This window comes from Mirounga angustirostris, unplaced genomic scaffold (assembly GCF_029215605.1).
Source record: "Mirounga angustirostris isolate CCGP_5_RB_7025 unplaced genomic scaffold, mMirAng1.0.hap1 SCAF_14, whole genome shotgun sequence".
NCBI classification, from domain to species: domain Eukaryota; kingdom Metazoa; phylum Chordata; class Mammalia; order Carnivora; family Phocidae; genus Mirounga; species Mirounga angustirostris.
In genome coordinates this window covers 56,235,826-56,261,437 of record NW_026991722.1, presented here as the reverse complement: position 1 = coordinate 56,261,437, position 25,612 = coordinate 56,235,826, and the positions used below count along the sequence as shown (strand labels likewise).

At 42.5% G+C, this 25,612-nt stretch overlaps 1 protein-coding gene across 1 annotated transcript in view; it reads left to right on the top strand.

Moving 5' to 3' along the window:
* LAMA1 (laminin subunit alpha 1) overlaps positions 1 to 25,612 on the top strand; it is a 164,226-nt gene that overhangs the window by 99,391 nt on the left and 39,223 nt on the right. Inside the window, exons 29-42 of the mRNA XM_064578796.1 lie at positions 1,523 to 1,660; positions 6,212 to 6,333; positions 8,385 to 8,471; positions 8,766 to 8,959; positions 9,465 to 9,607; positions 11,515 to 11,604; positions 13,424 to 13,535; positions 14,993 to 15,155; positions 20,221 to 20,431; positions 20,626 to 20,742; positions 20,846 to 21,009; positions 22,859 to 22,985; positions 23,724 to 23,817; positions 25,415 to 25,531. Coding sequence (XP_064434866.1) covers positions 1,523 to 1,660; positions 6,212 to 6,333; positions 8,385 to 8,471; positions 8,766 to 8,959; positions 9,465 to 9,607; positions 11,515 to 11,604; positions 13,424 to 13,535; positions 14,993 to 15,155; positions 20,221 to 20,431; positions 20,626 to 20,742; positions 20,846 to 21,009; positions 22,859 to 22,985; positions 23,724 to 23,817; positions 25,415 to 25,531 — 1,879 coding nt within the window. The remainder of the gene's footprint in view (positions 1 to 1,522; positions 1,661 to 6,211; positions 6,334 to 8,384; positions 8,472 to 8,765; positions 8,960 to 9,464; positions 9,608 to 11,514; positions 11,605 to 13,423; positions 13,536 to 14,992; positions 15,156 to 20,220; positions 20,432 to 20,625; positions 20,743 to 20,845; positions 21,010 to 22,858; positions 22,986 to 23,723; positions 23,818 to 25,414; positions 25,532 to 25,612) is intronic.

Below are 25,612 nucleotides of genomic sequence, written 5' to 3'. Positions count from 1 at the left end.
GGTCCCCTTCCCCACAGCCCCTGACAATCACCATTCTACTTTCTATCTTAGTGAATTCAACTACTCTAGGACCTTCATTTAAGTGGAATCATGCAGTATTTCTCATTTATGACTAGCTAGCCTAATGTCGTCAAGGTTCATCCATGTTATAGCATGTATCAGAATTTGTTTCCTTAAGGCTGAATAATCCATTTTATGTATGTATCACATTTTTTTTGTTAATTCATCCGTCAGTGGACACTTGGGTTAACCTTTTGCCTGTCATGAATAATGCTGCCAAGAATATGGCTATACAATATCTCTCCAAGACCTTGATTTCAGTTCTTTGGGGTTTATGCTCAAAAGAATTGCTAGGTCATGTCATAATTCTATTTTTAACTTTTTGAGTAGCTGCCATACTGCTTCCCAAAGCACGGTCCCATTTTATATTCCTACTGGCAATGCACAAGTGTTCCATTTTTTCTATATCCTTGACAACTCTGATTATTTTGTTTTTTGATAGTTCTCTTGGTGTGAGGTGGTATCTCATTGTAGTCTTGATTTGCAGTTCCCTAATGATTGATGAAAGCATCTTTTCAGGTGCTTATCAGCCAATTGTATCTTCTTTGGAGAAATGTTTATTCAAGTTGTGACACTGTGATTTATAAGAAGAAATAGCTATTTGGTCTTCATCCCCCGTTTCCTAGCACAGAGTTCTTAAATGCTTAGAATTTCCTAAGTGATGAGATCTATAAAAATGTCTTTTTTATATTCATGGGGTAACTTTTGAAAAGTTCCTAGATCATCTAAGGGTGGAGGCTGGTCACCAAAGGAACCAACCATGTGGTTGGAGAACTTTTAGTCCTTTCCCCAGACCTCAGGGGAGAGGGAAGGAGCTGGTGGTTGAATCAGTTGCCAGGGGCCAATGATCACCTCACTCATACCTATGTAAGGAAGACTCCATAAAAGCCAAAAGGATAGAGTTCAGAGAGATTCCTGGTTGGTGAATACATGTATTGACTAGAGAGGGCCTGGAAGGCCCAAGGCCCCTTCCCTGCACCTTGCCCTGTGCCTCTCTTCCATCTGGTTATTCCTGAGTTACATCCTTTCATAATAAACCAGTGACCTTGTAACTAGAATGTTTCTCTGAGTTCTGAGCTCCACTCTAGCAAATTAATCAAACCCAAGGACGGGGTCGTTGGAACCTCCAATCTGTAGCCTGTTGTCAGAAGCACAGATGACAACCTGGACTTGTGATTGGCGTCTGTAGTTGTGGGGCAGGGCCAATCTTCTAGAACTGAACCCTTAACCAGTGAGATTGGAAGCTATCTCCAGGTAGGTAGTGTCAGAATTAAATTGTGGGACACCCCGCTGGTGTCCAAACGTTGCTTGATGTGGGGAAAAAACACCCACACAACAGAACTGGTCACAGAATATATTGACCATACCTGGTGATCAGAAGTGGAATTGGTGTCAGAATCGTTACAAGCCCTCTGTCCATTGTTTTAATCGTGTTTGTTCATTTCCTTTTGCATGCGCTCAGGACTGTGCACCTGGTTACCACAGGGGGAAGCTCCCGCAAGGCGCGAGCCGAAGACCCCGCCCTCTGCTTGCCCCTTGTGTGCCCTGCAATTGCAACAACCACAGTGATGTCTGTGACCCCGAAACTGGGAAGTGTCTGGTAGGTTTGTTTGTGTGGGTTCTCAGAGGAGGCACTGAGCCTTTGAATTTCTGCTCCAGAGTCCTATGAAGTTCATGGTTTAGAGAGAGCCTAAATTTAACTAACTGTAACATACATGTAAATTTCCTTCAGAAAGGCTCAGAAGTCAGACGTTGTTAGTGCAAAATCTTTTATAAGTCTTAGTTTCATGAATTTGTTTGTGGGCATCAATTTGGGAGTTAGTTAAGTGTACTTGCAGTATTGGTGGTTATAGTCAAACTAGATGAGACCTCTCTGTCATAGAATTGGGAGGGCCACCTGGGGGTCTTAAAATACGTTAATGCCCATGTTGCAAATTTATTTCTCTCCTTGCATTTTTTTAAAAAAATACTTTCTTGATGTCTTAGTATGCTTTTGGTTCTCAGTCACCTCTCCCTTGTTAAAAAACAAAATTCAGAATTTGAGGATACAACTGGCTTTATTGAGTGATTCATGAATTAGGCAGCATCCCATCTATCAAGGTAGAGGGGAGCTCCAAGGAGTTGTACAAAACAGAAACTTTTTTTAGGGAAGAGGGTGGGGCAAGGAAGTTATCAGCAAAAAGAAAGGATTGTTCCAGACAAGGTCACTTTTCCTTAGATGGGAGGGCAGGGGTCTTATTAGGTGGATGACTTCATCTTCCTTTCTGGGGATGAAGGGCCCACGTGACAGGTTACCTCATTGATGCCGATCAGAAAATTCCTGACTGGGATACGCAGGCTGTGTTCTTTCTTGGGGTGGTTGAAACTGTAGTTAGGCTCTGTATTAGCCCCAGTTCGGTGTCTTGGCCTAAGTGATGCCATATTGGGCCTGTGGTTTTCTTTTTAACATCCTAGACCAAGATTGGTCTTAGAAACGTAAGGAGAACTCTGATCACTGCAAAGAAATGGCCCAGATGGAAGTCTTGTGGCCTTGACCAAAGACAAACCCTTGTGTCTGTGATTTACTTAATCTGACAAGGCCTTACTAATAACCTAGAATAATCTGATATTCTTTCCCTACTCTGGAAATCTCCTTTTTTTATAATAACTCTTGTAGAAACATTGGTTACTTGTATAAATTGCGCCATGACCACCTCACCTCAGGTAAAATAACTCCATGAAGGGAAATGAGCTGCTCACCAAGAAAGACCCTCCTGAAGCCTTAGAGCTCCTAGATGTGGCCTAGTCACAAGGAATGGGATGAAGGAATTAGGCAGGCTCCCAACTGGACTGCAGCCCTTCTAGATCTGTCTTCTTCTATTTGGATGCATTTTTCTTTTTTTTTTTTTTTTAAGATTTTATTTATTTATTTGAGAGAGAGAATGAGACAGAGAGCATGAGAGAGGGGAGGGTCAGAGGGAGAAGCAGACTCCCTGCTGAACAGGGAGCCTGATGCGGGACTCGATCCCGGGACTCCAGGTTCATGACCTGAGCCGAAGGCAGCCGCTTAACCAACTGAGCCACCCAGGCGCCCCTTGGATGCATTTTTCATCTGTGGAATTGAAAGGTCATTTCCATCGGGGACACTGCTGAGCTATGGCAGTGCGCAGGTGAATTTAGAAACTGAAGTACAGCATGATTTTCCTCCATTAAAAAGGTATGTGTTAACCTTTGCTGACTCCATTATATATGTGGAATTAAAGGGTTATTCCACAGGTAAAATGACCTTAATGAAGATGCAGATAGCTACAACATTATTTAAAAAAAAAAAAAAAATCCACTTTAATCAGCTCATGCTCCAGGCAAAAAGTCCTAATAGAGAAAATGAGAAAAATCTCATTTAAGGATTTAAGGAGAACTGATTTCAGGCAACTTAAATCAAGATGCAATTAGCTGGGAAGGTCTCTTGGCCAGTCATGGGGACAGAGGTCTCATGGACACTTAAAGAAGTTGATCAGTTCTTTCACGCTGCATCTTTCCTTGATGCACTGTTTTAACAAGATTAAATACTCCTAGGACATTAAATTACTACCCTGCCTTCCCTGGCCGGAATCCACCAGAACAGAGTTCTAAGATCAGCAGCTGACCTGTAGATTCGTAACCAAGAAAGAACACAGCCTACATATCCCAGTACAGGAAAGACTATCCCAGGCGAGAATTCTCCCTAACATCAACAAAGAGCGCTTTCGGACAGCTCCCGGCTCTGGGGGGAGAGGTTGGCCAGATGTTACCTGGAGCCCATAAGAGCTCTCAGCTGGATCTGTTAATTTTTACCGTACACAACAATGGATACATCTGCTGCAAAGCAGCTTAAGTCTGAACTACAGCATTCAAGCCAAGTAATTATTTAATGAATGTTTACACACCTCCAGCCATGGGAAGCTCACTCGCACAGCAGCTCAGCTCCTCTTGGGGCAGCCCTGATTATTCCTGGAATTAGTGCACTTTAACCTTTGCAGCCACGAGGACAAACCACTAGGTCAAGTTTGTGCATGAAAAATGGCAGTATCTTACCTAGCAACTTGTGAAACGGGTTAGACTCCTCTTTCACATATACATGGGCCCTGAATCTTTAGCCCTCCTGGTCAGATAGCCTCAGTTTACATACCTGATGGTTCTGTGGAATGGTTGAGTCCATGTACCATCCTGCGGTTAGAGTATCCTGCCCAGAGCCCAGTGCCTTTACCCTAGGTGTGGAAGGAGCATCTCTCTCTGACGCTAGGTGTGCCGTGAATGCAGCCCATGGGTTTTGCCAGCCTGGGCACTGCTGCCTCTGCTGAGCTAACTAGACATGAAGATGCTTACATACTTTCCACATGTTTAGCACCTGAGTCCTTGCGCTTTGAACTTGGGACCTTATCTTTTCTCTCCAGTCTTCATCTAGTGAGGTCTCCTTGTGGTTTAGTGCAACAGTATACTTCCATTTGACAAAATCCCTTAAGCACTGCCTATGGATTATTACATAGGTGGGCATCAAGACCATTTTGGATCTGATTTTGTCATTCAGTATATAGGGCATTCCCCCCCACCTCATGTCACTGAGACTTGGTATCATCATAAAAATGATTGGTCAGAAGTGTGACCTGGAAAGGAGGTAGAGGGAGACTCAGCACCTCCAAGATAGCCTGGGAGTGCCTATCCCTGGGTATCCCCTCCCAGGAGATACCACTTAATGGTTTTACAATTGAACAACTGACAAGCCTTTTCTGTGCACTTCCCACAGCAAGGAACTCATCCTACAGGTTGGTTGACATTAATGGGTTCTCCTATCCCTGCCATTCTCGGGCAGCTTGTCTTCAGTTCTCTGGAATCATGAGAACCAGGAAGTCCACAATCATGTATTTGGGGAGTTTTTGGTGCTGAAGTTGGTGTTAGCAATGAAAATCTGCTCAATCCTTGCTCATCTAATATTTATTTTTCATCAGATTTATATTGTATCATTAAAACAAGTATTTAACACATTCTTTTTAAGAGTGGTTGCAAATTTTACTTCTAAAGAGATAGCACTTTTAGGGATCACGTGGATCCTAGTAAAATCTACTTCCATCAGGTGAGATAGGAACATAATTTTAAAACAGAAAATACTGGAATATTTTTTAATCAAAAGGAACTTGAGGGGTGCCTGGGTGGCTCAGTCGGTTAAGCGTCTGCCTTCGGCTCAGGTCATGATCCCGGGGTCCTGGGATTGAGTCCCGCGTTGGGCTCCCTGCTCAGCAGAGAGCCTGCTTCTCCCTTTCCCTCTGCCTGCCGCTCTGCCTACTTGTGCTATCTCTCTGTCAAATAAATTAATTAAAAAAAAAAAAGGAACTTGAAAATAGTGTTTAAAACATATAAAAGGGTGTCTTTCTATAGCCTCTCTTGCTGCCAGGGATAGAGTCTGCTTCAGTTTGCCAGTGTTACCCGTCTTTCTATCCCTCCATCCGACACAGAATCCAGTGCCCAGGGATTGCATGGACAGTGATTCAACTGGGCCAAAGCAGATTTCACCTTGGAAATGGATGTCAACATAAACTTGCTCTTTTAGCTTCAAAAACTTTTTTAATGGCAGGATGGTAGGACCTGTCATGGAAATGATGGCCTCAAATGTAACTAGAAGTGATTTGGTTATTGCAAGAATCCACTGGTGGTGCTGTAACAGTGGGCATTTTCTTCCCTGTTTCCCAAATCATCTTATCTGTTCACTTCTTTCAGCACCCCACATGTGATCCGTGAACCCGAACCATGTGCAAAACCCATGTGCTTCAAACCAAATATATTTTAAATCCCTCTTTTAAGGAACTGAAAGTTGACTGCTCTTAGGAGCCCTGTGTGTGTGTGTGTGTATAAAATATATATTTTAGCCCTGTGTATATTTTCCATAAGAAGAATGTATTAGTAATTTATAGGCTGTATTATAATGAATGAAGGTCAGAGTTGGCAGTGTTTACAGGATTTAAAAAATATGAAGAAAAAAATGTTCTCCCTTCTCTATTTAAAAAAAAAATATATATATATATATATATATATATATATAACTACCTGACATTAACAGTGGCTTGCTTAGGTATTAGCAGGTAAGAATGATTTCTAACCATTCCCCATTCTTCTCTCCTCTTGAAACCCGGGGCTCCAGAACTGTCGGCACAGCACCGCTGGGGACCACTGTGATCTGTGCGCCCCTGGGTACTACGGGAAGGTGACTGGCTCCACTGGGGACTGTTCTCCATGTGCCTGTCCCCGCAGCGGCCCCGCCAGGTGAGTCTGCGCAGGTGTGCCCGCACGCTCGTGCCAACGAAGCTGGGCTGCTTCCTTCTTGGCCTCGTTTTCCAGGCTCTCTGGGTGGCCTGTTTTAACTAATCTCCATGTGTTGAGAAAGGCCAAGTTTAAGAGAAAGTGTTCATTATCCCAGTATTTGAAGAGAATCTTTTCAAAAATAAAGTCTGTGTTGGTATTGGGGTGTTCAAATGGAACCAAGTCAAGAAAGGATGTTCAGGTTTTGTTTCTCAGAGAATAATTTTAGCCTCCAACCTCTGTATCCAGCATACCCGAAGATGGATTGTTACTGAGTTTATGAATAATGATACAAAGAATTCAGTTCCTGTTTAATGTAAGAGAGTGGGTTAGAATTTGTATAGGCCGATGACTGATGAGGTGCAGAAATGCTCCATAGTGATGACATCAGGGCCAGGCTCTGCCTTGAACTTGTGATGCTCAGATAGAATTATCTCAACACAAAAAAAGAAGCGGAGATTTTATGTGGAAATTGGAATATCTGTGAGTCCTCTTTGGTTTAAATGAACTTGTAATTCATAAATAACATTTCATTATCGCCGAGATGGTTTGACAAGGCATTGAACGTGTACAGATAAAATACCAACTTTTGGTATACTAAAATGAAGTTTTCTTTGTAATCATTGCTTGAATCTTCTTTTATTGTCTCCAAGTAAGTGATGCTTGATGGTGAGTGCTAAATGAGAGGTACTGTTAACTTCCTTCTAAACTATCAAGCCTCCTAAAATTTATAGTCACTACTATTTAACTTTTTGTGTTAAATATGTATTATAAATTTTGACTCATCAATTCTATTCCTGTCATCTAAGTTATAGAAATATTTGCATTTGTGTGTAAAGATGGATATATTTTGGCATTGCTTATTCTCACCAGCAATTGCAAGGGAAACCGAAATACCTATGTACAGGGAATTGATTGATATATATCGTGGTGCACACCTACAGTGAAAGATTGTACAAACACTGAGACAAGAATAAGGTATATCTGTATGTGCAGAATTGGAGAAAACATGCTATTTTGGTGAAAATTCTTATCTCCACGTGTATCCATATCCATAGTTCCATGGCTATATGAGCCCAGAGACATGTTTGAAAGGATATTCCACCTCCTACTTTGCACATTTGTGTACTGTTTGAATATTTTACTTCAATCAAAAAGTTCTAACCAACACCAGAGTGCACACTAATAAATTTTACACGTTAGGAAGCGACTGTGAGGGTCAGAAACCTCTGTGTGAGCTCTGCATCTGCGAGCCCATAGCAGACGTGCTTTACTTTCTACATATCTCGTGCTTCCACTAAGCCTGCCCCTTTAGTTTTTAAAGAGGAAGAAAAAGCCCGAACTGAAGTGGGGCTGATAGAGAACCCTGTCTGTCATTCTGGAAACTCAGCACAAGTCAAAACACCAGACACCCCCCACGGTTTTTCTCAGCGGCTTGCAGGTACCCATCTGAGCCTCTAGATGGCGCAAGGCTCCTTGATAATTTAAAATGCGGAGGGAGAGGTTGTGGAGAGGAAGGAGACAAAAGCTGAATCTCTGAGTGAGGGGATCTGAAAGGATTATTACATTTTGAGTGGCTCTGTCATTTTGCTTCTAATGGCGTATCACATGGCTCCTCCATGTCATGAGCCAGGTGATAATGCCCTGCCGTCACAGAACAAGACCCTTTCCTCCTGGAAAGCTTGCTTGTTTGGTGACTAATTCATTGTCCCGTGTGGGATGGTACTGATTCGTTGCAATGTGTCCATTCTTCCCCTCCGCGCGCACACGGTTGTCACTGGACGGGTGTGCAGTGAGTATCTTTTGGATATGAGAGATGCACGTGCTTGTGTTGATCACGTGTTTGTTTTCCTTCTTTTTGCCCCCACTAGATTTTCAGCCCTGAAAATGTTGTCTGGTGTAATCCCTTCACTTTCAGAGCAGTATCGTGTATCCTAAGAGTAATGAATAAGTCGCATAAGGAAGATTTGAAGCTGTAGATCTGAGAATTCAAAACACGATTTTTTCCCTTCTAGTTTCAGCCCCACTTGCGTCTTGGAAGGCGACGCCGATTTCCGCTGTGACGCCTGCGTTCTGGGCTACGAAGGACAGTACTGCGAAAGGTACGCTAGGGGGCGCCCCGCGGAAGTCGCTAGGCAAGTCCGTCGCATTCCGACGGACAGGACATATTTACTGACGTGATTTGGGAGACTTATCAGTTTGGATGTGCGTGACTGATATGGGATCTTATTACTCTTCCGAGCCAGTATCTACATAAAATGTAGAATGAGGTCGATGGGCCCTTGTTCCTTGTATTTCATTTGGCAGAAAGGGTCGCTGTCCTTGGCGGGGAGCTGGTGTATCTGTCGGCTGGTGTTGATACTACAGTGCACACCTGTGCATCTTCCTCTCTGTAGGTGCTCCTCAGGCTATCACGGGAACCCTCGAGTGCCGGGTGGCACCTGCCAGAGGTGTGACTGCAGCCCGCGTGGCTCTGTGCACGGGGACTGTGACCACAGGTCCGGGCAGTGCATCTGCAGGCCGGGTGCCGCGGGGCTCCGATGCGAGGAATGCAAACCGAGGCACATTCTCCTGGAAAGCGATTGTGTTTGTGGGTATTCTCCTCCTCTCAGTGTTTAAAGAGCTTTCTCTCTCTCCATTGTGTTCCTGCTATGGCACCAGCAGGATTAAGTAGATGTGTCTGCAAACTCTCTGAGGAAAGGACAGACCAGGCTCTGAAAGGAAATGCATTTGGAATTCATTGCTGTTGGTCCCAGTCAAAGATCCAGAGCAAATGCACTGTGAAGGTCAGAGCGGTAGAAGAAAACACGCACCAGGCCTGGGATCCGTGCTGGGCATCAGTTGTTTCTTTCTGTGGGACCCCGGGGAAGTCACTGATCTGATTTGAGGCTCAGTGGCATCGTCTGAGAAGAGGCTCAGTACTTGCCGCTTACCTCCCGGCACACAGGTGGTGGGGGAATGAGACTGGATGTGGTTTGTGCAAGCCTTGTCCTGTACTCTGCTCGTGGATGTTATTCTTGCAAAATGGCTTGTGCAAATCCATGCAAAACTGTGCACACCACCTTGCACTGACTTCAGCTTGCTTTTTCTTCTAGCTTGTGATGATGAGTGTGTAGGTGTGCTGCTGAATGACTTAGGGGATGTTGGTGACACCATCCTCTCTGTGAACCTCACCGGTGTTATCCCTATTCCGTATGGAATTTTGTCAACCCTGGAAAATACAACGAAATCTCTCCGGGTAGGTACTGGGAATACAGAGATTGGTAGAAACCTGTGTCCCCAAGTAAGAGAGTTGGTGAGGACAGTGTTCTGTCATTCTGTCTGTCCTCTCACAAGTGTGGAAGCCTCATTCCTGGCATCTAGGCTTCTCTGCAGTGTGACTGGGGACTTCACCATCCCCACGCTAACCTGTTCTCCTATGGGACCGCTCTAATTGTTCAAGTGTTGTTCCATAGATGTCTCCATATCAATTTCTCCCCAACCGCCCTTCTGCCTTTTGGGATAAGACAGAGTCCACTCACCCCTCTGTGGATATTTGAAAGCAGCTGTCTTAATACAAATACAGAGGAAGAAAAAAAAACATGGATGGTATCTTCTTTAATGCTGGAATATGCTGAAGATCAATTGTTTTCTGTAAATGTATTATTCTTAACTGGATTTGTAAGCCACAAAATTTCTCTTCCCTAGAAGTCTATCTAAAAATCTCTGGGGGTTAAATCATAGTTTTATGTTTAGTTAAAAAGGATCTGGGTCCAAAAAAGGGGTGGGAAGTTAAGAAATTTCAGTATTTTGTATTCTGTAAGCATTTTTACTTCTAATTGGAAAAAAATGAGATTCTTAATTTTGCTTAAAACTTTGCATGAGAATTTGAGATAATCAATTCACTGTGTCATGTAGTAATAAAAAGGATAGTCATTCCTGAATGCCTTTTTTTTTTCTCTATAAAAGCTTTTCTTAGACTTAACATTTCCTTAGGGGTGTGTGTGTGTGTGTGAGAGAGAGAGAGAGAGAGAGAGAGAATCTGGCTGCTCCAGCCATCCATTCCTGTTTATAGTGGTCTTTCTCTATAGAAATAATGGCCATAAAGAAAGGTTAGGGAACTCTAAGAGATGTTTTTTATATTATTTTTCCTCAAATGGAAAAAAATGTTTTTGAAAGACAAAAAAATTCTCAAAAAAAGTTTAAATTTCCACTCACTATAGACACAATCAATCAATACTATTTTGTCATATGGACCCTAGCAATATAACTATATTTTAAATTTATCAAGTAAGATACTTAATTTAAATTTTAACTGTTTTTGAATGACTTGCTCTTATTTAAACCACTTTGTCAATTTTTTAAAAGATTTATTTATTTGAGGAAGAGAGAGAGAAAGAGAGAAAGAGCCAGGGGAGAGGCAGAGGCAGAGGCAGAGGGAGAGGGAGAGAGAGAGAGAGAGAATCCTAAGTGGGCTCCACACCCAGCACGGAGCCCAATGTGGGGCTCAATCTCACGACCTCGAGATGATCACCTGAGCCAAAATCAAGAGTCAGACACCCAACCGACTGAGCTACCCAGGCACCCCGACTTTGTTAATTTTTTAAGCAACTTTTTATGTTTATATAAAGTATGCAGGTGAACTCTTAAACTATTCATTGTTTCCACCTACACAGCCTCCGTGGGCAACTTACTTAACTCCCCTGACCCTTCACGATAGTACAGCCTCTTCCCAGGCTTGTTATAAGGCTTAAATAAAATCATACAAGTAAAAAATTAGAGGAGTGTTAGCATAAATTAAGCACTGAATTGTTAGGAATCATAAAGACTTTTCTGTATATAATACTTTTGTATTTCAGCATTTTTAAGATGTTAGCAATTATAGTGAAAACTTATATGACTCTGATACTGAAATTAAATCAGACTTACCCCAGATTCTGCATAACACAACAGACTTGGAGTTCATATCTATATAGGAAATGTAATGCAAAAAATGGCAGTACAGAAGCATGTTACTCTAATCAACACTTAAGTAAATGTGATTCATTTTATTTCTTAATGCAATTTCAAGGAAAGAAGAATTTCTGTGAACAACAAAAGTGATTTAGTCAGGAGCCAGCAAATTTATTTTGAAGCACTGTAATTTGTTTACTTTGTTCTTTTTAGGAAGCTTTATTAAAAGAAAATCCACAGAAGAAACTGGCAAAAGATCAGCTTGAAGGTGTTGCAGAACAAACAGACAATCTGCTAGGGGAGGTAAATTCTTCACCTAGAGGGCCTGCTTCCCACCCAGCCCTTGAAAGCAATTGCATTGGGGCGGTCTGGAAGGTTCTATTAAATCAGGGCAGCCTCTTCCTCCCAGGAGCAGTGCTCCAGGTACTTTGTCATCAAATTGGTTTTAACCCTGCCAGTTTCTGTGCTTTAGTGGAAAGAGACTCCTGACTTAATTTCTGCTGTCACCTCTGCCGAGGGAAGAATTGGCAGTCGCTGAGCCATCAGCCTCTCATTTCCTCCTGTGAACCGAGGGGTGGGCGGGCGGGTGTGTGGTCTCTGAGCAACACTCAGGCCCTGGGTCGCGTGCTGCTGATTTGTGCAGTTTGAATGTCAAGTGAGCCTGTTTGGATGTCAGCAGAGAATTATTTATTCTGTTCAGCCCAGGCCAGATGAATGGTTTTTAGCCACCCAAAAAAGAATCTCATTCGCAGATGGTGAGGGAAGCCTATTGTCAAATTTATAATTTTCACTTTTGAATTTCATGTGTGTGTTTGCACACTTACACCTGTGTGTGTATATAGATATGTATATGATAGTATATGTATATTCATATATATATATATATATCTAGTCTTTGTCTCTCAATACATACACACACACACACGCACCCTAAAGTATTAGGGTGGCTCCTCTTAATTTAGAATTAAGGATGATTTAGGAAGAGTTGAAGGGTTTAAATGTGGCTTTAAGTACCCCAGTGAGAGAACGTTTGGTAGGAAATGATAAGCTGATTAAAATAATTCTCTCTATCCATTAAAGAAGATTCTCTTTGGATTTTGACTAGAAAACACTTTTAGAACCAGACTAGTTACTTTATGCTCCTGAAAATTACAAACAACCTTTCCTTTTACAAATTAAAACATTCCTAATGAAAATAACAGCAGAGGACAGCTAAGTGTCTACCCTTGGGCTGCTGGCATGTTAGCCTCGTAAAGCCTCAGGAGGGTTGACATTACTCCATGTTATCAGTGAGGCTTGGGTGCTGCTAGGTCTCCAGCCACTCAGGCTCAGTTTGCCTGACTCTGTGTTCTTATTTTAAGATTTTATTTATTTTTTTTTTTTTAAAGATTTTATTTATTTATTCATGAGAGACAGAGAGAGAGAGAGAGAGAGAGGCAGAGGGAGAAGCAGGCTCCCAAGGAGCAGAGAGCCTGATGCGGGACTCGATCCCAGGACCCTGGGATCATGACCTGAGCCGAAGGCAGACGCTTAACCATCTGAGCCACCCAGGCGCCCTAAGATTTTATTTATTTATTTGACAGAGAGAGACACAGTGAGAGAGGGAACACAAGCAGGGGGAGTGGGAGAAGGAGAAGCAGGCTTCCCGCTGAGCAGGGAGCCCGATGCGGGGCTTGATCCCAGGACCCCAGGATTATGACCTGAGCAGACGCTTAACAACTGAGCCACCCAGGAGCCCCCTGACTCTGTGTTCTTAACTCCTCAACTAAATTCTCATGGTCAATACAAATTAGCAAGATTGTATTTCCATATTCTGTTTCCTTGGGTCCTAAAATGAATATAAGGTCTTCACAATGGACATGGTGGGAGTTTGTGGTTTGATAGCCAATTAGGCTCTTTAAAAAAAAAAATACCATCTTTTCTCACATAGAGTGAGTAGTAAATTATTTCATTAGCCCCTTAGTCAGTTTCCACCCTGAAATATTCACCTTGGCTTACATGAGGCAGTGTACAGCTTTACTCCAGACTCTGGGATGTATTTTGTTGCTTAAAAGAGACTGGAACACCAAAGCTTGCATATTAGTCCAAGTCAAACTAACTTGGGGCCTTTATTTTCTGTCAGCTCGCCAGAGTGTTAACGAGTAGCCAAAATGTAACCAGGGCGACTGAAAGAATCCTCAACAAGAGTCAAGACCTCATGACATTTACTGAGAGGCTGCAGATAAATATCCAAGGTAGTGTGCTCAGTGTCTGGTTTGGGGTCAATGTCTAGCTTGTGCTTATTTGGTAGGAAATGTTCCATTCACCTTATTAAACATGTGTGTGACTTGCACGCACTAGGCTTCCCAGAGCCAAAGGCCTGGAATAGCCACAGTTGGGGATCCTGAATTGTCTGGATCATAGTCTTTCATTGAGAGTTTTTTCTTTAAAAAAAAAAAAAAGGATGCTTTTTAATTTTCTTTCTAATGCCTTATATTTAGTTCCTAAGGATCAAGTAGACATCGTGCCTCTCCATCTGTTATGAATTTGTGAAATTAACACTTACTAAGTGGAGCACAGGGTGCTGGATGGTGAGCCAAACTCCCACAACAGACCACAAGAGAAAATGAAATACAGAAGTTTATTACTCACAGGTCCAGGAGGAAGTACCTGCCATGTTTTGAGGGGCCATACAGGAGAGGTCAAGGCAGGGGGCAGGCAATGAAAGGGAGAGATAGGACCTGGGCACATGCCTTTATCAAGGTTCTTTGGTGGAGTCTTTTGGGGTCCCAGGCTAAGTCTAGGTTGGTCAATCAAACCAAAACAGAGGGGATTGGGTAAGCCCCACGGAGGTCTTACCGAAGAGGCCAATAAGTAGAAGGCCCTGGGGGTGGTAGGGGAGGCTGTTGGTCACAAGTGCTGCTGGGGAGGTCATAACAAGAACTGACATTTGCTCGTGACCCTGCCGGGGCTGTCTAGGCACAGGCTTGCATGAGGGACTACTGTCCGTTTAAGGTCACTGCAGGCTGCTTGGCCAAACAAATGGATACCAAGGCAGCAACACCATGGAGTGTAGCTGAGCTAAACTCTCAACACCCACCCCTTTGCCCAGAATAGATGCTGATGGGATTTGGGGCTTCAGTGTGGTCCCAATGGATACCCGCAATATTAGAGTACTGGGATGTCTCACCTGATTTGGCTGTTAGAGTGCCATTTTCAGTTTTCTGGCTACCAGAAACATATCCTTGCTTTTCTTGTTGGATTAGTTGAAGGATATAAAAGGTACAAAATCCAATACAAATCAGACTTTATAGAGCCAGAGGTAAGGAAATTATTAGAACAAATAATGTGTTTATTAAAAAGAGTAGTATTGAGTATTGGTGGTTCATTCATGCAGTAAATATTTACCAAGTGCTTCTATGTGCAGATGTTTGTGCCAGGTGCAGGAAATGCTGAGGTAAACATGGCAACCCCAGACCTTACGAGTTTATGGACACTGGGGCAGACCAACATTAAATCAACCAGTAACCTCAAGTCCATGAGTATTTTGATAAGGGACAACCAGAGCACATTGGGATATATGGGCTGGCCTGAGGTTCAACCCATTTGGGTGAATGAAGCCGGCCTCAGTGAAGAAGTTTCTAAGTTTTTTCATTTTAGTGCTGTCCACTTTTGAGAGACCTGTTAAATGATTGATGACTTGTCTCCATAGAAATTATTGAAAAAGCAGCAACTCTAAATCAGACCTTGGATGAAGACTTCCAGCTACCCAGTTCTACTCTTCAGAATATGCAAAAGAATATTACATCTTTGCTGGAAATCATACAGAAAAGCCATTTCATGCAGTTGCACCAAAATGCCATACTGGAACTCAAGTAAGTTTCTAAATACCATTCATGACACAAGCAATTAGAGGTAGGAACTTGAATGCTGAGGGGAGGGAGATGTATGCAAGGAGGGGAAGGAAAGAACACTCTCACGGGGGCAGAATGTCATAAAGAGAGGGGCACAATTGTCAAATGAAACAATGGGTGCCATCCACTCTAAACAGAGAAAAGTATAATCAGTGCCAATATCTCTCTTTGTGCCATAGGCTTGGTTTTTCCCTGTGACTCCGGAACAATATTTCCACCTAGCACAAACAAAAGAACCTCACAATGCTATATTTATTGAAGATCAAGTATAATGCCGTAAATTCTCATGGAAGAAAATACAGTTTAGTGGCTGTTCCCTGGGCTGTAAGCTCTAAGACAGATTGACATTATGCCGAAATGATTTAACTCAGTTGTTCAAACTCTCATGGAAAACCACCCTGTGGAGTGACAGATCAGAGAATTGTGAGACATGCTCACGAGGAACTTGTATTTCCTTTCAGGCTTTTTTTTCTTAGTATTTTCACAGTTATTACTTGATGTAATGTAGCACAAGCTGTCTTTCTTCCTGGTTCTGATAAATATCTTCAGTAGGGTTTAAACAGTTACACAATATGCCATCATAGTGCCATTCCCTGTAGTGTGATATTTAACCTATATTAATATATTTTGCTATTTTAAATAATGTTGTGATGGACATCTTAGACAAAAATATTCTCCTCTATTTTACACTATTATCTTATTAGGGTAGATAATAAGAAGTGAAATCATGGAATTTGCATTTTGAAGACTCCTGACTTGCATTTCCAAATTATTTTCTAAAGATTTAAAAAACAATTCCATTACGCTTCCACCGGCAACACACTGCAAAGTTGAGCTTACGTCTTTCTTCAACATTGAATATGATTTTTGACATTGTTGTTGATTTGTTAGGTGAAAAACAAGTGTCAGATGGCATTTGGAGAGAGAACTAGTAAAATAGTCACTAGAACATTGGTGAGGGCCCAGAACTAATAATAAATGCCCCCAAGGGGAGATGAGAGGAGGGCAAGGTCCCAGGAAATGAGGAAGAGGGCTACCATCTGGGAGCACTTGCTCTGGGCTGGGGAGGGCACAGGGTTCACTGCTCTCATCTTGTCACATAATCTGCTCAGCTGCTTTGTGAGGTTGGGGAGGAGCTAGCTGGGGAAACAGGCCCAGAGACTCTAAGTACCTTGCCCGATGTTAAGCCTCCATGATAATATGAGACCAGACCACACACTTAAATCTGTGTCACTCTAAACCCTGATTTTCCAACCCAACACAGAAGGAAGAACCACTTGAGACCCAGTCTGGAAAAGACGGGTGGGTAGAGTTTTAGTGGCCAGGTCAGACACCTCTGCTACATTATGACCATGTTCCCCTGACCCTGACCACTCATGTGCATCCTCCCTTCCCCTGAAATGCATGGCAGAAGTAGGCAGTGGAGGGAAAGGGGCTCACACTTCCATGCAGGTCTTACCAGGAACCCACCATTCTTCAGGCTCAGCACTGCAATGCTCTGCTTCCCAACCATCCTTAGCTCCCCGCTGCCTCCAGGATTACATATAAATGTCGTGTATTTGATTCCAGCTCCATCCTTCTCCAGCTTGCCCAGGCTCCCTGGCTGGTCCCACTGTTTCCTGACACCATCCCCCCACCCCCGCCATGCATGGTGTGTCCTTTCATTGTTCCTTCCCTTGGCTGTGCATCAGAGTCTTATTAAAGATGCAGGAGCTTATTAAAGATGAAGATCCCCTGGAGATTCCTGGGAATCATTTGTGGGGATGTCTTCTCCCACCATTACCCCTCCACAATCAGTTCGTTCGTTCGTTCGTTCGTTCATCAGATAGATTGAAATCCCCAGGTGACAGGCACTGTGCTAGGAGTTGGGGACACAAAGGAGAACAGAGCCTTCCTGCCCACTTGGAGCTCATAGCCCAATTGGGAGGAGTTCATTTTCTAAGTATTTGCAAAGAAGGGGAGAAGGCAGGGTGGCCCCTCTCCCACCCTATTCCCTCCACACCCCTGATCTGCCTCACCTGCTAAGCCCTCCACCACCCTTTCTCTGGTATAGCTCTTTTGTTTCTATTTGGAATAAAGTTATCCGGAAGATTGCTGATCTCTCTCTTTAACTTTTGAGTGAAATCATTACTAAAGATACCTTTTATTTTTTAAAAATTTAAGAGTTCATCTATAATTTTAACCATTTATCCAAGATTCTGCATATGTGTGAAATTATTTAAGGTCTATTAAATTGATTTTTACATCCTGCATCCTATACCATGTCAACACATGATGTAGAAAAGAAACACATGAATTTTTTAGTGAGTTTGACAGATTGAAAGACAATGTCATTGGTTTTTTTTATTAGGGGACAGTATTTATCATACATGTGAATAAAAACATTTAAATTTAATCATTGTTCACTTTGTTATAAGTTCCTAAGTTAACATGTCCTTTATTAATTAATTAGAGAAGCTTGGGAAATTTTTTCTTTGAATATATAATATGGCTTTTTTTATCCTAAAGAATTATTATATTGTCCAAATTTTATTTTTTTATTTTTTAAAAAATTTTTTTTAAAGATTTTATTTATTTATTTGAGAGAGAGAATGAGAGACAGAGAGCACGAGAGGGAAGAGGGCAGAAGGGGAAGCAGACCCCCCGCCGAGCAGGGAGCCTGATGTGGGACTCGATCCCGGGACTCTAGGATCATGACCTGAGCCGAAGGCAGTCGCTTAACCAACTGAGCCACCCAGGCGCCCCTATATTGTCCAAATTTTAAAGAAAAGCCTTAAAAATCTGAATGTACTAAATATATTAAATTGATTATATTATTTGTAAAAAAAAAATTTAAGAGTTTAAAATGTGTTCTCTGGCCTCCTCTTTCCTATTTTTCATAGATAATCCCTGTGTATTTATGCCATTTCAAATTTCACAGATTATTTTAGGAATTATGTATCTGCTTTATTATAACTCTTAGAAAACTGGTCATTTACCCTGAAGTATGGCATTCTTATAGGTGAGAATATTTATCACACCTTGCAATTGCTTATCATGCTTGTATTGGTGTCCCCAAGACCATGCCCGCATTCAGAGTTTCCCTAGGACCTTCAGGACTCCCGGCCAAGATTTCTTAGGTGATGTATTAAGGATGCACAGCTGGATATACAGGGAAGAGACACAGCAGAGCCTGGAAGAATCTGTGCAGCATTCCCTAAGCTCTCTCGCCCTCATGAGGGGGTCACATCACACTCTGCCCCCAGCAAGGAAAATGCAGCACCGCATGTGTAATGTTTCTGCCTGGGGAAGGCCATTAGAAGTTCAGCATCCAAGGTGTTTCTTGGTGGCTAGCCCCATATGCACCCTCCACCTAGCACAGACCAAATTCCAGACTCCGCGAAGGAAGGCAGGTGTTCAGCATAAACCACCTTGCTTGCACAAATGGTCGAGGCAGCGAGCCACCGTTATTGGCTAGGGAACAGTGGGGCCACTTGCAAACACCAGCCACGGCTGGCAAAGGAGGGCAGAATCCGGCTTGCTGCTTCCCTGCTGCACACCGTACCACTGACAGCACACTTTACCTCACCATCGTGCCTGTGTCTCCCAGCTGTTTTCCACGCTGGGGTTCCTCAGACCTATCCAAAGCTGCCTCATTAAAGAAATGTGTCCTGGGGCGCCTGGGGGACTCAGTCAGTTAAGCGTCTGTCTTCGGCTCAGGTCATGATCTCAGGGTCCTGGGATCGAGCCCCGTGTGGTCTGAGGTCCCCAGGTGCTGCTGAGGTTTTTTGTTTTTAATCTTCATCAAGTCATTGATGATTCTGTCATTGCCTGTGATCACAGGTTAGGTGGTAAAGCCACTTCATAGATGAAAAGTTGACCTCTGTTTTAAAATTTCTCAGATTCGGGGCACCTGGGTGGCTCAGTCGTTAGGTGTCTGCCTTCGGCTCAGGTTGTGATCCCAGGGTCCTGGGATCGAGCGCCGCGTCGGGCTCCCTGCTCTGCGGGAAGCCTGCTTCTCCCTCTCCCACTCCCCCTGCTTGTGTTTCCTCTCTCGCTATGTCTCTGTCAAATAAATAAAATCTTTGAAAAAAAAAAAATTTCTCAGATTCTTTGTTTAATGGTATGAAGGGATCCATGGTCAGACATCAGAAATATATTGGATTTACTTGTGTGTTTCCCATGTACTTTTAGTTCTTGTTGCCTGTATCCTAATTATGAGAAGTTGTAAGAATGTTTAAATAATTCCTGGTGATGTTCCAACGATGTCAGTGTTTAAGTATGTACCTTTGGAAAATGTTTTCTGTCTTAGGCCAGCGTTATGATGTCTGTGGAATCTGAGGGTGACTTACAAGGCATTTTCCATGAAATTTCAAAGTTTTCCTGACAAATTGAAGCAGGAAGTTAATTGGATGTATTCAACCCCTGTGAAGGTTTATAGTGTGAAAATTGTATTATTCTGTGTAACTTTAAATTCAAAATTGATTTAAACAAGCAATTTGATAGCATATTTGCAAAAGAATAGGAAAACATATCTTTTGATTTCCTAAAGCTCGCTCTTTCCAGTGGTACAAATTAGATCTTTCTGGCATTTGAATTTTCAGTTTTTATAAAATCTATTTTTTAACTAGCTGCAGAAAAACCTTTATGTCCTCTAAATACATTTATAACTTCATAGCAAATGAAGCAAATCACTGAATGGCCTCTTTTCCATTTCTTGCTGTACTGAAAAGCATGATGGCAGTTGTCATCATCCACAGACTGTGGTCCCAATTTTCTGCATCCCGACCCACAGAAATGATTTCTTTTAATTCCTTTACTAAAATATGTTAGGAAGTTTGTGAACAAAGATTGCTTGTGAAGGACAAAGTGTAAATAGACCATGCCTATAAGCTGTCTTAGAAAAATTACTCCCTTTAAGAGGTAACGATGTGCCACTCATGATGGCAAGAAGACACAAGGGAAGGAAATGCAGTCTTTCGCTGTCCGTTCACCACAGGAGCGTTGTTGTTCAGTACTTACTACCTACACCATCTATATTTAACAGGGCTGCTGAAGCTTTATTGTCACAAATTCAGAAGAATTACCAGAAGCCACAGAGAGAGTTGGAGGTCTTAAAAGCAGCCGCAAGCAGCCTCCTCTCAAAACACACCAGTGAGCTGCAGACAGCGGGCGACCTCGCGAGGGAAGCTGAGGTGAAGGCCTGGGAGAGCGACCGCCTGGTGCACACTGCCCAGGCCAACCTGCAAGAATTCCGCGTGAGTCTTCAGAAGGACGGTCTGCTTCCTTCTCAGGGCTGGGAGCCCAGCTCCCCTATGTCAATAATACCATTTTTAGCTTCTTTCAAGATGAGCCCCAAGTTCTAACTGCAGCACATAGTGTCAGGTACTAACGTTCAGAAACTGGCTCGCTTTTTTTGAAGCATCCTCAAAGGTGATTTTTTTTGTCCCAGGAAAAGCAGCTACGTGTTCAAGAAGAGCAAAACTTGACCTCGACACTAATTGCCAGAGGGAGAAGATTGCTAGAGGCTGTCCGTGCCCTTGCAGCGGAGGAGCGGGATGCTCTGGCAGTAAGTTACAGCTCCAAGTGTCTTCACACGCCTCATACACATGTACACAGGTACATTGTTCAGTAGGTGCATATATACTCACAATCTGAATTTCTCCACATAGCAGTTAGAGCGTCACCGGGATGAGCTGCTTCTATGGACTGCCAAAATCAGGCACCACGTAGATGATCTGGTCATGCAGATGTCCAAAAGAAAAGCACTTGACCTTGTCTACAGAGCAGAGGACCATGCAGCTGAGCTCCAGAGACTAGCAGTTGCTCTGGACAGGTGAGAGCAGAACTTGCAGGAATCCCAGGGTGGGTGATCTGTGGAGCAAAGAGAGTAAGAATGGCCGCTTTGATCACAGTGTTGAGTCACTCTTCTTTTGTCTACAAATGAAGACTCCTATTTTATTCATGGGGGAAGGATTTCCTCCCATGTCTGGTAATGTAGTTATCCTTCCGCATATGATGGGGAAAATGCACACTGAACTGGATAGGAGGAAAACAAATACTATGATATCAAGACATTAAGGCCTTGTTAAGTAACTACTAAGTGCTTGGGGCTTTGTTAGGTTGGACAGAATGAAGACATTGATTTCTTTACAAATCTTGTCCTTCTGGAGCTTATGATTTGGCTGGCTTTATGCGTGGACGGAGGTTGTAGTTGCCCCAGCTGGAAGACACCATCCCCTTTATTTTCTACTTCCTGAAGGTCTACTATTGTCTTATAGTTACCTTAACATATGTTTTTAGCATTTGTTAAATATGTCCTCAACTTGTGACAAAGCGCTTCCAAATGAGAAGCATGACTTGAGGACAGTGGTTCTCAAACTTGTCTGCACTTTGGAATAAACTGGGGAACTTCAAAAATACTGCTCTTGTCACCTTGTCCTCCTCCCGCTCAAAGATTGTGACCCGGGCTTTGTCACATTTTTAAAGATCCCCATGTTATGTGATGTACAGCAAATGAAGGAACTAGTATTTCGGCCTTATCAGAGATTCACACAATATTGTGAGTTAATTGGTAAATTTATTTCTTAAAAACTTGTTACAATTATAGGTAGAAAAAGTCTGGACTCACTGGGTATCCGTGTGCTGCTCTGTGTTGGGAGGGAAAAATAAATATCTTTCCAATTTGAGGAATGCTGCCATAAAAGATTAGCTCACACAAGGAAAGCAATTAAAAATGATATAGGATAGAATGTTGCATAAATTATGTGTTGCATGGAGCATTACCACCTACACATGCTATAGGAATCCGTAATAGAAAATGGAATTAGATACTCAGCTTCTCTCTTTTCATCAGCTTTCATTATTTCCCAAAAGAGAAAAAAAATATATTCTGCCTACATACATAGCTAAGACAAAACCCATATTACCTAGTACGAATAGTAAGAGCAATGTGGTATGCTACACAAACTTAAATAACATTATTATCTTTTATCTATAAATCACCAAATTTTGCCAATCAAGTAGTAACTGCTGGTGCCTGGTTTGGGAATCACTCAACTCGATAACCTTGGGGAGAAAATGAAGTGAGTTACTCAGCAGGCAAAGATATGTCAATTGTCAGATTTCATTTTCAAGATAGAGTGAGCTGGATGAAATTGCACCATTACCAGTTGGCAAGTTCGTAAGTGACTTGCCCACTTGTAAGAGTTGAAGTTCAGATGATTCAAATATTATCTGATCTTCCTCCCAAACCTTTAGTGGATTTCATCAAATTGGTATATACCTTTTGAAGAACAAGATTCGGCATCCTTATATAAGCTTAAGGAAGCTTTTTGAAAATTAGCAAGTGCGCAGCAGGAGAGATTACAGCCAAGGCAGACGTGCAGTGGTACCCCAGACATATGTGGGGGGTCTGAAAGAAATGAAAGAATGTTAAGGGCAGCTGGTGGAAACTGATGGATGGTTAAAACCATAGGAAACAGCAGTAGCCCCTTCTTCGGGTGTTAATTAAACAGCACTTCTGAGTGTTCTCGTGACTGTAGCTACTGCTTTCCAAGATGACGGAATCCCTGTGTTGTTACTCCTTGAACTTTTCTAAGGGTGAGAAACCGGGAAGCTTTCAGGAATAGTGAGCAAGTTCCATTTAATTTGTGCCAACATCTGTAAACATGCTGCTTACACAGTGGCCTCGGCAGCGTTAGACACGTGTCCCCGAATGCCACCAGCGCAGCCCACGTCCATTCCAACATTCGGAGCCTGACTGAAGAATCAGAGAAAGTGGCAAAAGATGCTCTCGAGACAGTGACTACGGTGAGCCTGGTGAGAGCTGCCCCGGGGGCCACAGTGTGTGCCTTCCTTTTCTAGGCACTGTGGGAGATTGTTCCAGAAGGTGCTGAGCAAAGACTCAGTGGCTTAAATTCATGCTTGTCAATATTCTCGTCTGGCGAGAGCTGTTTGGCTCTGTCATCATGTGATACAAGTTTTAATTTCTTAGGGTCATAGACACTTTCTTTTTTTTTTTTTTAAGATTTTATTTATTTATTAGAGAACATGAGCCGGGTGAGGAGCAGAGGGAAAGGGAGACCCCTGATGCAGGGCTTGACCTGCGATCATGACCTGAGCCAAAGTCAGCCACTGAACCCACTGAGCTACCCTGGCCCCCCTTAAGGTCATAAATACTTCTTTACGAAGACTAGGGACTGGTGATGTGGTAATGAGGAAAATCTCACAGTTTCTTATAATGAAAGGATAATGCTTCTTGATATCTACTTGAGACATCTTCTCTTTAGAGAAATCTTCACTTAATGTCTGGGTTTTGTCTTTATATATTTAAAAATGGTTTGTGTTCTTTCTCCTCAGCCATGAATTAGGACAATTTAAATTGTCCCTACCCATTACCTAGTGGACTCCCATGTTTGGAACTAGACCAGAGACTATTCTGATAGAATTGCTGTCCTCATCTCCAGCAGGAGTCCACCTGCCCCTCCTCCCACACCCGCTCCCCCCATCTCCCCGCCATTGTCATGTTTAAAGTGTCCTGTTTTCCAGTTCTCAGAATCCCTTGTTTCTAATGGGAAAGTGGCTCTCCAGCGCAGTTCCAGATTTCTAAAAGAAGGCAACAGCCTGAGCAGAAAGCATCAAGGTAAGTTTCTAGCTTGGACTGTATTGATAAGCAGAGTGAATAAGACTCTCTGAGCATACTGCTGGAACATTCTCCTTTCCTGGGGAAATCTGAACATGAACCCTTCTTTGTCACAATGACATTCCAATTTCCTGTCATAGAAACATCATATTTAAATTTTTAGTTTTAAATTTTTATTTTAGTGACTTTTCTTAATATGCGGGCACCTCTAATCTTCCAAAGACTCATTGAGCCTTCTTTGGTACCTGAATCCTCCACACACGGTTTTAGCTCATGGGCTGTCAGTGTTTCGCAGTGTGTGTCAAGTTCTCTTTGGTTTCACATGCTCCCCTATTCATATCAACTGTTTCACAGTTTCTTGAAGAGTTGTATTATATGTGATGCATTTCTTTTGCCAATGTTGCCAAACAGGGCTAATATAATGTTAGACTCATGGTAACTTCTCATTAAATCATTATTGACTTAAATCATAATAGATTTATCAGTTTTTCAAGAAATCCCAATGCAGTGAGTTCTTCCTGAAGGGTTCAGTAAGCAATGATTTCACATGTGTAAGGGCTGTCCTGTAAACACAACACAAAATGGCAGCAGGAATCTGTGGTGTGAGAAAAACATACACTTTTCACCTTAATATATTCTAATCAAAAATATCAAGTCCCTTCCTGTAGGAGTAGACAGGGCTATAAACCAAGCTCACACCCCTCTAAGAATACTTCCATGCCTGTACTGGATCCTCCCCTAGCTGTTTGAGCCAAGGGCCCAGATGTGTGCATAGTTTTTGTTTTCTGTGAGTGACACAATTTAAATTTTATGTCATCATCTTATGGAATAGAAAGTCCCTCACACTTGATCGTAAAGCAGATGAAACACAAATTCTAGCATCGGTGTTGATGGGCCGTGGTTTCAGCTTACACGGCGAAAGGTGTGTCAGAGGCCACCAAATATGAACTTTCTGGCAATTAAAATTTTAAAACCGTCGTGTTCATCAGGTATTTTATCCATAATTCATTTTTTAACTGTGTGTCCAGCAGTGAGATGTGTGTATTATAAACAGAAATATTAAAAGTAAAAGCTTTGATCCCACAGCTTTGATCAGACTTGAAGGAGGCTGAGTTGAGCACGTGTCCTGTGTCCTGCTGTGAGAGGATGGGGGAGGGGAGGGGCCCTGGCTGGGGAAGCGGGGCTGGGCACGGGGGAAGATTCCTGAGTAGGACAACCTTTGGGGTTTTACAACCCAGAGAAGAGGGGTGGACAAGATTTAGGTATAGGCAGGAAGTTAGCGAATGATTAAGACTGAGGGATTTAAACACAAGTCTTCACCTGAGCTCTAAATTAAATTGGACATGCAATTCAAGAAGAAATATTTGGGAGAAGGGCAACAAGTGAAATAGAAAAAATGATCAAGCAAGCTAAAAACACTCTTCATTTCTATAATGAGTGGTGCTAAGTCTTGTTGGAAAAATTTCAATATTGGGGGGGTGTCTGTAGAAAGCTGTTGATTCTGTAGATGGGTCAGAGTGATGAAGGAACCTATTGCCTAAGCAACTTTTGAGTAGGTTATCCTCAAAGAGGACAATTTTCCCCCCCCTTTAAATAGGTATCACATTGAAACTGAGTGAATTGAAAAATACAACAAAGAGATTTCAAGGGAATGCTGATACAGTTACTAGGCGGACCAATGAATCACTCTTAATACTCAGAACAATTCCTGGAGGTAAGTGGAAAGGGGGTTCTTGATTTAATTAATGTTTGCTCATTGTAAAGCCATTACACAGGAGCGGAAGGAAGTCCTGCT